General features: G+C 41.6%; 1 protein-coding gene across 2 annotated transcripts; it reads right to left on the minus strand.

Annotated features, from left to right (window-relative positions):
• Positions 1–2,875: 2,875 nt before the first annotated feature.
• Positions 2,876–8,396, minus strand: marc1 (mitochondrial amidoxime reducing component 1). Of its 2 annotated transcripts, none has more exons than XM_034576898.1 (7): positions 8,129–8,396; positions 6,690–6,860; positions 6,239–6,401; positions 5,960–6,100; positions 5,651–5,712; positions 5,430–5,501; positions 2,876–3,343 (listed from the first exon to the last, which is right to left on the minus strand). In XM_034576898.1, exons 1-7 carry the CDS (start codon positions 8,359–8,361, stop codon positions 3,217–3,219), a joined length of 969 nt encoding a protein of 322 aa, XP_034432789.1. In that variant the 5' UTR covers positions 8,362–8,396; the 3' UTR covers positions 2,876–3,216. The 2 variants fall into 2 exon arrangements, with proteins under 2 accessions (XP_034432789.1, XP_034432788.1); XM_034576897.1 differs by having other exon boundaries at positions 5,960–6,103.
• Positions 8,397–12,256: the final 3,860 nt, after the last annotated feature.

Here is a 12,256-nt window from a genome sequence, read left to right on the forward strand (position 1 = left end):
TTGTCTCCGTTTGTCGTTACCTGCGGCTGTTTGGCCACAGGCGCCGACTCTTCGAAGTGTAAGAGTCGTTTTTCAACTAACAAAGGACTTTGCTGACACGTGCGTTGACGCAGAACCTTCCTCTCCTGTTAACGACGATGTTTGCAGGTTTCAGTGATCTGTCATTTCTGTTCAATTCCTTGTAACAAAGTCGACAAGTGACGAGCGGCCCAGTGATGAAATGCGTGACTGAATTGGATTTTAGGTCCATGGAGCACTTCCGGGGAAAAGGGACCAGCATCAACCTCTTTGTTCTCACCTTGTTAGGGGGTTTCCAACCATGGTGTCGTTGCAGTTTCCTGAACATGGCTGATCATAGTATTTAAGGGGGTTCAAACTGAATTGTCATCACTGTGGAGAAGCGTCATCGGCCCCCGAGCTGAGACAGTGGCCCCAGGCAATCACCTGCTCTGCCTGCCCGGATGAAACATAGATGCTCATTTGCTTACAGTCATTTCTTTAACTGTAAACTTAAATATAGAGAATATATCACATTACTGTATCATCTGAAATACACTTTTATTAAAATCAACTGCGACCAACTTCTCTAGCACCTCTTCTTTGGACGGGAGGTTTGGCCCTTAACGAACAGATGAACCTCTGAAATCAGAATCCAGCTCTGTGTGCATGGAGGAGGAACACATTTATACTATACTACTATACTATAATACTACTTTACTATACTATACTAGTGCCCGTGAGAAAAGAAGAAACATTTACCCACAATGCATCACGGAGGGGCAGAACGGCTGAGTCAGAAACAGGACGTGTAATCAAGTGGGCTGGAGACTCTGAATTACACAGGGTCTGAAATTAGTACAATACTACGCACTGTTAGTAAGTAGCCTGCTGTTCAGTACATGGAATGTTCTGTGTACTACTGAATACTCAATACCTGTGGTGGGATGTAACGTAGTACATTTACTTTGTTACTTAAGTAGCTTTATCTAATATCTGTAATTTCTTCTCCACTACATTTTTACAAAGCACTGTGATACATGTTCACGTTGTTTTTTTTTATATAATTTTTTTAAGTAATCAACACCAAGCGGGGACCTCTTCCATTGATCCAATCAGAGCAGGCAGGTCACATTAGACCCCGCCCCCTTTCCACTTGGAAAGTATTTTTACTATAAATATAATTAAAAGTACTTACTTTCTTTTACTCAAGTGGAAAAGTTCATGTGGTACTTGTACTTTCACTTGAGTACATTTTTGTATATTAATTTGCACGAATGGGGGTCGATGCTTTGACGTCATCGCCGGAGGAGACCCCTCTCAGCTTTGTGAGAAATGTGGCATCATCCCACAACTTACTCTCAGCGTAGATATGATGAACTGTGACTGACCGCAAGTCTTGTTTCATACAGGAGTTTGAAAAAAACACGTAAAGCTGTGTAAGGAAGTTATGGTTCAAACTGGGTTAACACAAGCATTTTCTCAGAAAACCAAGAAAACCTCTTGAACATAAATATAAATATGCAATACTGAAATCATTAAAAAAGGAGACACAGCAGCTGCTGCATTGAGGTTGATGATTGAAACCACATCTTAAAAATACATAAAAACCTCCAGCTCCTACATCAATCCTATTCACACATGGGTGAATAAAAACGTTTTAATCCACAACATACATGTGTTTCAGCAGAGGTCGAGTCGGGTTTCTGGGGGAAATGATCAGTTTTCTCTATTTATTCTGCAGAACGAATCTATTGGATGTTTAAACAACAAACTTGAAAATTTAAACAACTGAATTCTTGCAAAAAAGGTGCAGGAGTTTGACAAAGAATAGTTTAAACTGCGTCTCACATTCTTTGCCAGTCCCGCACAACATGCAACCTGCACTTAAGTTTTATAATTTGAGTTCATACTTGATGTATTTTAACATGTTCTTATGTTAATGCTTTATTATTATTACTATTATGTTGTTGACTGTTTGTAGTAACTCTATAAAATCTGTATAAAAATATCAAGAAATATCTTCATTCAATCTTTGCTATTTAATTAAAGGGATATCGCCCCCTAGTGGCCATCCTGTGGATCACCAATAACAAACCCTAACTCTCCATCTGTCACTTCCTTAATGTGGGAATCATTGACACTTTAAACTTTAACCTTCAAAACACTCACAGCGATGTGCAGGTTGTCTATTAACTGACAAGTCACAGGTATAATCCAAAGTGTCGGGAGCACGAGAACAGAGGAGCTGGTGAAACTGAAGAGACTCACTCCTGATATTATTCAGCAGCGACTTTACCAACTTTAAAAAACAGCGTGATGGAAATCTGGAAATACAAGAGGCTGGAAACACCAAAGTTATCCACGTGTATTTTAATAGGGGCTTTCTGCAGAAAGGATCAACACAGAGAGTCACAAGGATCTCAGAGTGAAGATGCAGGACACTCAAATACAAGCATCTTATATAGGAGGACTAAGGCTGTCTCTCTGAACCAGTTCAGACTGGTTCTGTAGGCGCAGGTTGAGAGAGGAATCTAAACACAAACAACTGATTTACATGTGTTTCCTAAGGAGATAAGCAGACATACATTCCGTTCTTTGGAGGGTAAATAAGTGGCAAAAGGGTCTGGCAGTTTTCAGGTCATAAACAGTTCAGACCATAAAACAGCTCCGGTCATAAAAGTCTTTAGACAGGGCTGCAAAAGTTACTCTTCAACTATAAAATAGGTTTCAACCACACTTAGTTATTTTTTCCAGTACAACAGCCACAACAAGAAGCTCCATTTTAAAAATCACTTTATTTGCTTCAAAATATATTGAAAACATCCATAATACAACTTTTAGAAAAACTGATCATTTAAAAATAATCAAATCACTATGTCGATATAAGTCCTGTTTATTTGACGAAAAAGTTTAGTTCACGCTTAATCAGCAAAAGACAATTTCATTTTTCTCACAAATGGCAGCATGTGCAAAAGTGTCAGGATTTAATAAATGTGCAAAAATATTTTCCTTTCGGGTTCTAATGGTGTTACACAACAACCCAGTATAAAAACACTACTTGATCATTGGTGTTATTTGCTCACATCCTCATTTAAAACATTAATGCTTCTTCCTCATCATTGGTACATTCGTCACCTAAGTGCTTCCTCTCCTGGTAACGCAGTGACTCGGCAGTGACTGGACCGACCACGCGCTCCCCTCCTCTTCCTCGCTCTCTCAGCGGCGGATCATGTACACGACATCTCCGACCTGCAGGATCCCCGTCTTCTTCACGATGTGCAGCTGCCCGAACAGCGGAGCCGACTTGTAGATGTGCTTCTCGGACGGTTTGCACTGACGGTAGCTGCGGAAAAAGAACCGTCACCGGGATGAGCTCAGAGAAATGTACGATTATAAGATAACAAGATTTTACAAGAGCAGTTCACATTTGGATCAATTTGACAGAACAAACTCTATTTACAAGATATTAATATGATGACAAATGAGAGAAACTGTTGAGAAATAACTAAACGTGAAGTGATGGAAGCTTTTTCCTACAAACACAGCTTTCAAACCAGGAGCCTTTTAATTACCTCTGCAGAGGAGGTTATGTTTTCTTCTGCTTGTGTTATAACTCAACGAGTTCACTCACTTTCTTTAATTGAATAATATTTTAGCAACATTTTCAGAATTCCACAGTTTCCCTCCATTAACAGAAATACACGTGTGTCATTTCATCATCTTATTAAAAGAAGCCACATCGAGCAGAAAGGACGTTTTCAGCACCAACATATTAAATATATTAATAGGGTTGCAAAGGGGCGGAAAATTTCCGGTAAATTTCCGGAAACTTTCCATGGGAAGTTAAGCTCGGGAATTTTGGAAATTTTGACACTTTTTTTGCAAATGTTAGCTTATAACAGGTAACTTAAAGGGGACATAGCATGCCCATTTTACCACAAGTTGATATGGTTCCTTGGGGTCTTAATGAAATGTCTGTAACATACTTTGGTCAAAATACCACAAGGATCATTTAAAACAGCCTTTTTACCCTGTATAAAACAGCCCTCCACAGAGTGACCTGTTTTGAGTGCCTGTTCCTTTAAATGCTAATGAGCCAGCTCCCCCCTCCCCCTCTCCCCCCATGATTTTAAACGATATAAATTACATATTTTATATGATATAAATTATCAAATATGCATCCCATACTTTGTATTCCCCTTCTGTTGTCCTGGAGTTTTAATTTTCCCAATCACATAATTAAATGTCCCCCTCTGCCCATCCACTACAAGCACACAAGCAGACAGACAGAGAGAGAAAGAGAGGGGGGGGGGGGGGGGCTATGAAGACCATCATTTACGCCCGAACCCCGACATTCAACGGGGACAACAACAAGCGGAGAAAACGGCGCTGCGCTGCCTCGCAGTGTTAGGATTTTAATAATATAATTAGACACTATAGCCCCGAAAAGGATCGATTTTACGCGCACCATGTTTGTACCTTAACAGAAAGACTTAATGTGTGTGTGTCTGTGAAGATGGCAATGAAACTGAACTCTAAACAAATGCAGTGTGTTAGACAGGGGTGGGGGGGGGGGCAGGGGCAGTTTGGGCTGAATATGTGGGAGAATGTGCGGCCTTCAGACAGTGACTGATAGTAGCTGTTGCTGGCTGGTTTTAATCTTGAAGTTGGTTTGTGTGTGTGTGTGTGTGTGTGTGTGTGTGTGTGTGTGTGTGTGTGTGTGCGTCACATCGCAGTTCAGTCTTGCACCTGTTTTGAGAAGACTGTTCATCTGTGGCATACAATACACTGTACTTTAACTTGTTCTCATACCTAACTTACTATATTACAGCCTAAACTCCATTAGCTTTATTCAAACATCACACATACATGAATGCACTGTTTTCTTAAAAAACTGTGACATACGTCAAATGAAAGTCCGAAGTCCTCTTGTCCGAGAAAGCGCACAGTATCCATTATTGATTGGCAACGCAAACAGGTGACTGTATTTATAGTCCACAGGAACAAAATTGTCTTGCTGGCAAGTGGCTAACGTTAGCAAGTCTAGATCTTGCAGCACGATCTTGGTTAAAACAACCAAGATCATCAACATCGCTTTCTCCTCCGCTGAGCCACAGGAGACATTTAACACCTGTGAACTACTTCCCATTAACTGACGTTTATGTGTAAAACTACTTCCCCTTTGCACTTTACATCCATTTCCTCTAAAGTAAAAATATATTCAGAAACCACCAATACTGTCACATAGAGGAAACTGCTGAGGTCAGATTTTCTTATTTAAGTCCATCGTTCCTGCAGGTTTTGATAAGTTTTCACTGACCGGATTCTATCCTGAGATCCACATAGAGACGGTAGAGTTCTACTCACAAATGGAATTTTGCAACCCTATATATTAACCTTCCCTTAATTAAAGTGAGTTAAAACTTTACCTTTTCAGTGTTTCCAGAGGCTCTTTCCTGTTGATTATTCCAGTTTCAGGGTCCACTGTGGTGAAAATGCACCTGGAACAGAAGACACATGCATTTCAACATCAAACAGACACTTTCACTGACAGTAGAGTCAGTGATGTCATTTACATCCAGGGAATCGAACCCCAAACCTCTGCATCTTTGGATTCACTGCTGGTAGGAGGAAGTGATTGTGACGTTACCTTCCACACGACATGACGCGCTGCAGTCGCACGCTGCCAATCTGGATCTCTTCCCATGAGTCCTATAAAAAGCAGAGCAGTTGGTGTTGGAAGTTTTTTTGGAGTCGGAGATAAATTTAGTCGACGCTGCTGCTCAGACTGAAAAGGGCAAAGTATTAGTCAGAAGTAAAGAACTGAAATGATTTCAGACAGGAGGGGGAAAACCACACATTATGTGGTTCTTAACATCTTATCTCTGTTTTTTATCTTTGTGCGTGAAACCAGGAACAGTCAGAGTAGTGTTTGCAGATGTAAAGCTGAACCTCGCACCTCCTCGAAGGCCTCGCAGCCACTTATCACGATGTTTGGGCGGAAGCGGTCGACCGTGACCTCCTTCTCCAGCCTGCTGCTGAGATCCTTCACAGAGGCCTCGGACAGCAGCATCACAGGCCCCACATCTGGGTACGCCACTTGCTGGATAAACGTCATATCACAAATGTCAATATTTGAGATTTGAATGCAGAGGGAGTGAGAGCAAACAACAGACGAGGAGGGTTGTATTCTCCTATGATTAACGCTCATTAAAAAGCTGCAGCACAACGTCACTACCTCACACTCTGGGAACAGAGGCTCCATATCCACCGACCTCCTGGCCTTCATCTGCGGTTCAAAGTGCACCAGGCGAAAGGTTTTCTCCTCCCCCAGATAACGAGTGAGCCAGCGGGATGCCTCTTCGCCGCAGTCCCGGCCCTGGATGTCACTGCCAAACACTCTGCGGCACAGAAAAACAACAAGAAGCGTTACACAAGTCTGAGAACACAGCGGGGGCAAAAGTACACAAGGATGAATAACCGAGTCAATGTGCACACTGGGCTAAAATCCACCATTTCAAAGTTTTACAGTATGTTTAATGATCCACTTCTGTAATAATACTGTGTATAATATCCTTAGATGACAAAACAAGCAGATGTTATGGCTGAAAAACGATTCTAATCATCAATTAATCATATTTTTTATACTAAAATACCAATAGGTGTCACACAGTGGGGCTGGGTTTGACCTGCAGTCTTTAATGTTGTTGTCAGGCTGTTTGACCGGAAACCTCAGCTCCTCCATGTTTGGTCCGTTCAAACAAACCTGAGCTCCCTCGCAGGTCAGAGCCACGAGGACGAGAGCAGGCTCCTGTCGGCCCGTCACCATGTGACTGTCGTCTGTCACCACCAGCCAGTGTCTGCAAACAAACACAACAACCGTGGGTCTCCCTCGTTTCTCCAGAGGCAGGAAACACAAAAAAGGTGTGAGAACGTCACAGGTTGTTATGAATACAGCTCATTCCTGCAGAAATCACTATTTAATTATAAGCCACTGGTTGGAAATGGGTCTGGGAATCAAACTGCATCTCTGAAGTTTCAACAACTTGAGTGTTGACACATTTTTTACCTCAGTGAAGGAAAATTACCATTAAAAGCTAAATAAAACAAGCAGTGAGTGTATGACTGCAGTTTAAGCAGATCAGAATTAGAAGCATGAACTTTCCTGACCAGAGTTTGGAGCCTGACCAGAAAGAGATCGATTCTTAACCACAGTTTACAAACTCGTGTCACTAGTAAAAGATCATGTTTGATTAAAAGTATTTTTACTTTAATTATCAAATGTAATGATGAAACAGAGAGCTCACTGGAGTTATGGTTAGAGAGCCCCCCCCCCCCAAAAAAAAGTTTACTCAAAAGTTATTATATCATACATATTTATATTTTATCACTTTTCTAAACAAAGTTACAGGAGGTTTAACAGAAAAACATTTTGAAAAATTTGAGGGATCACAGTTGGTGGATTATTATGAATGAGATAAATGTATGGTTGACAAGCTTTTATCTAAATTAAGAAAAATGTAATCTGAGAACATAAATTGTGAAAATCTTTTGGGACCTCAAGGGCTGTAATATACACTATATATATATATATATATATATATTATAATTGTTACAATAATAATAATTATTATTACAATAATAATATTATACACTTTATTTCTCTTTAATTATAGATCATATATATATTTGCACTTTTTTAAACAAAGTTAAAGAAAGTTTAAGGGATCAAAATTGGTGGATTATTATGGATGAAGTTAAAATGTATAGTTTATGGTTCACAAGCTAAATAAAATCTTAAATCTACATAAATTGTGCAAATCCTTTGGGACCTCTATGGCTCTAATATACACAATAATAATCATAATAATAATATTTATTAAATTGTACTTTTCCGGACAAAATGACTTTGAAAGAAAGAAGAAGTTCAGATTAAAACCCGTCAGAGTTTTACTGAAGGGGACTGAACAGCGTGCGGTTTGAGTTGAATCCAGATGTTGACACATGTGCACAGTGGTTTGAACTTGTTGTCTCCTCTCGGTCTCTCACGTGCGGGACAGGACACGTTCTACTGCAGGTTCTGGTCCATGCGGGACCGAGGAGCCGCTGGACATCGAGTCTCACTCACCGGTCCTGCATGTGTCCGAACTTCAGCCCGACGCAGAGACACTCGGCCAGGGACAGAGACACCGCTCTGCCGGACTTCAGCGGGTGGAGCAGCAGCTGGGACACGACGCCCACACGGACCAGCTCCTCGGTCCGTCTCAGGAACTTGTATCCGAGCCCGAGGCCCAGAGCCGCGGCTCCGACCCCGAGCACAAGAGCCGCGGTGTTATTCTGGACCAGCGACTTCACGTCCATATTTGGTGTCCCTGCGACTTCCGGAGGCAAAACGGAAGTGGAGAAGTTCCCTGGGGGGGCTACTGCAAATTAAAAACACGCGCAAATAGAAAAAATCCAACAAATTAAGAAAACACACGCAAATAGAAAAAATACGTGCAAATTAAGAAAACACACGCAAATAGAAAAAATACTGCAAATTAAGAAAACACACGCAAATAGAAAACACACGTGCAAATTAAGAAAACACACGCAACTAGAAAAAATACGTGCAAATTAAGAAAACACACGCAAAAAGAAAACACACGTGCAAATTAAGAAAACACAAGCAACTAGAAAAAATACTGCAAATTAAGAAAACACACGCAAATAGAAAAAATACTGCAAATTATGAAAACACACGCAAAGAGAAAAAACTTGTGCAAATTAAGCAAACAACTTCATCAATTTGACGCGCTGCAAATTGCAACAACGACACAGGAAATGTTTCCAGGGGACACAAATAAGTGATGAACCATCTGTAGTTCAAAGCTTTGTGAAGTTCCATCCCCACTGACGAGCAGCAGACTTCAGTCACCTCACAAAGCTTTGAACAACAGCCGTGTTCATCACTTTCTTGGCGCTACTGACCAGACGCTGGCTCCAAATGATCGGCACAAGACGGCAGCTTCCATATCCAGGATATTTTTGGCTTCGTTTCTGGAGAGTGGGAGGAAGTGGAGACATGTCGTCCATCTTCATTTACAGTCTGAGAGCATTAGAGTTAAACATCACCACAACTGGAAGTAAATCCCTTTCAAATGAAATTGAATATGTTTGAGGTTCTTTTCATGTTCTCCAAACTTTTAGGGAACACATTTGCTGTTTCTTTTATATATGAACTTGCCAGATGGTTAATTGATTATGTCCAATTCAGTAAAAGGAAAAATACTGATACTGCAGCAAAGACACAAGTGCACTTTCACCAAACTGGCACCAACGTGTGACTGACACCTTGGGTTTCAACCTGCCAAGAATTTTAGAAATCAAGTGACGTAATGCCACAGCCGACCTTCTCAGTGGAACTATTTCTGTCTTTGACATAGATACTCAGGTCTGTGGCCGAAGCAGAAAACAGCAGATGCTCCGGCCACAGGGGGTCAATACAGGGATTTGTCGAATGGATCCTCCTTCTGTTGCCTTTCTGTGCACATGTGATGGCTGAAGGCAGATTCACCGGCACCGAGCCAGGCCTTACTAACTGCTTGATGATGATGCGCTGGCAAGTGAATTTTCATAACGAGCTAATCTCTGTACCCTCTGCAAACGATGCTTTGATGTTGTGATTCTGTGCACACAACAATTTAATTTAATTTATTTTAGGCACAGATGATCCGATTTGTTTTGGATGTTTTCAGCTCATCATTTCCTGCATCGCTGCAGCTTCACTTTCATAAACAGCCATAACTCGGAGTGGTTCTTAAACTAAGTATCAGGTTCCCAACAATAGGTCTCAGGATCAGGAATAAGACTTTTTCAGACCTTTCTCTAATGTTATCTTTTCTTGAGTTTCTCTTTCACAAAGACTGAAAATATAACCTTCATCAAGGAGAATTTATTGCAGGACAATTAAAAAAGGTTTTCTAGAAGATTTCCAGGAAATAACTTAAAAGAGAAGCTCGCAGAGTTAATCACCATTATTTACAATTCAATTAAAACTATAAATGTTAATTATGTAGTTATATAAATGTCCATTTGCCTGAAACATACTAATCTGAACTAAAACACAATAAGAAACTATCTGGAGTTAATTAGGCGGACGTGCACCTAAATGAATCAACACCTGTGGCAGTCTCGTGAAAGAACTCTTCTGTGAAGTCAAGTGTTTCTGTTGTTTTGTCCTCTTCTCTCTCGGCTGCACCACACGACCATGAGATGCATGTAAACAAATGTACATCCTGCCTCACGCCCCGTACGTATCCTCCTGACTGACCGGCTGTAGGTCGTCCGGAACTGGACCGGAGTCAGAATTCCCAAGGGGAAACCATCTGCACCGCACGGTCGTCTCCATACATTCAGCAGGGATTTCACATGTTGACAAACAGCATGGAGGAGGTGGGATCACACAGGGATCATACAGAAACATGAATCTTTCTTTGGATTGGACTGTGATGAAGTGTGATGAAGAACGTTCTTGTGCAGAGTACTCAAACATTACTGTGTTTAAAAATGTTTTTATTTTCCAAGCACACAGGGAAAACCTGTAGGTGCAACAGGATACAGTACTTGAATAAATGTCCACTTGTCTTCTGGGTCATTGGTTTTTAGAAGCAAATCAAAATTACACAGAAACAATCATGATTTTTCCTTTTTTTTCACATGTGCAACTCAAGTGTTACATGAGGTGCCGGCCTCAGTTTCTCAGAAAACAAAGGAGATCATGTTGTCATACAGTGAATCACACAGGTGGGATCTCAACCCACAGGAGAAATACAATAAATGGCAAAAAGTCAGAGGGAAAAATAAAATCCCCCTGCAGACGTTCAGAAAATCACCAATCTGTGATGTTCAATTTATTACCTCTAACTATGTTATCAGCCACACAGAGGATTATTGTCATTTTATTATTGATACTTCAAGTATATTTAGCTGTTTCCCTGTATTATTGCTAAAGTAACAATTTTGAATGCAGCACTTTAACTTGTAGTGTTTCTACACTTTTGTTCTTAAAGGGGACATAGCATGCCCATTTTACCACAAGTTGATATGGTTCCTTTGGGTCTTAATGAAATGTCTGTAACATACTTTGGTCAAAATACCACAAGGATCATATAAAACAGCCTTTTTACCCTGTCTAAAACAGCCCTCCACAGAGTGACCTGTTTTGAGTGCCTGTTCCTTTAAATGCTAATGAGCCAGCCAGCTCCCCCCCCCCATGATTTTAAACGATATAAATTACATATTTTATATGATATAAATTATCAAATATGCATCCCATACTTTGTATTCCCCTTCTGTTGTCCCCTTCTGTATGTAACCCGGCGTACAGTAGAGCTGAACACTGCGGAAGTCTTCCACACTGCTGGCAGTGTGGAAGACCGCTGCGAGGCAGCGCAGCGCCGTTCTCCAGCGCGCAGCCGCCTGGCTGTTCACACGGGACGAGCATTTCTCCGCTGGTCAGCCCCATAGACTGTATATATAAGGTCAGCCCGCGATTCTGCTTTCTCCGCTTGTTGTTGTACCCGTTGAATGTCGGGGTTCGGGGGTTACAGTAGCGCTGAACACTGCGGAAGTCCTCCACACTGCTGGCTGTGTGGCGCTGACACAAATTCCAGCTCACGCACGGGAGAGTGAGCGGTCGCTCCCGAGCAGCTGCTGCAGCCTCCCGGTCCCAACGATCCAGACAAATGCCACATGTGAGTGAATCGCGGGCTGACCAGCGGAGAAATGCTCGTCCCGTGTGAACAGCCCGGCTGCGTGCTTGGGAACGGCGCTGCGCTGCCTCGCAGCCTCCGGTGTAAACCCGGAAGTAACGAGTGTGGGGGGACGGGGGGGCCAAGACCATGTAGGGAGACTTCCAGTTCCTTGTTACGACACAATACCCAGGAAGCGCAATCGAGTCGCTCAAGCATGACGTTTCTGACTTAGAGGAACTATAACAAAACGCGTGAGTGTTTTTTCCCCAGAGTTTTTGGGTTGGTAGACATGCCAGATACCCACATTAACCTGTAGAAGCACTAACAAAGTGGAATTTGCATGCTATGTCCCCTTTAACACCACTTTTATCTGCACTTATTTCCTACATTTCCCAGCATGCCTTTCATTAGTCCAAATAGATGTCCTAGGAATATGTTTGCTGATGATAACAGAGTAAATCTTCTACTCAGTCGTGTAAATATTGTTTCGATATTTCATTATCTGATGGATTGATAATATT

The sequence above is a fragment of the Hippoglossus hippoglossus genome, chromosome 22 (genome assembly GCF_009819705.1).
Source record: "Hippoglossus hippoglossus isolate fHipHip1 chromosome 22, fHipHip1.pri, whole genome shotgun sequence".
NCBI classification, from domain to species: domain Eukaryota; kingdom Metazoa; phylum Chordata; class Actinopteri; order Pleuronectiformes; family Pleuronectidae; genus Hippoglossus; species Hippoglossus hippoglossus.

Coding starts and splice junctions, on each gene's coding strand:
- marc1 (XM_034576897.1), bottom strand. CDS start 8,361: ATGGACGTGAAGTCGCTGGTCCAGAATAACACCGCGGCTCTTGTGCTC. Junction 6,104..6,238: donor CTCTGTTCCCAGAGTGTGAG/GTAGTGACGTTG, acceptor ACGTTTATCCAG/CAAGTGGCGTACCCAGATGT. Junction 5,713..5,959: donor GCTGCGAGGCCTTCGAGGAG/GTGCGAGGTTCA, acceptor TGCTTTTTATAG/GACTCATGGGAAGAGATCCA.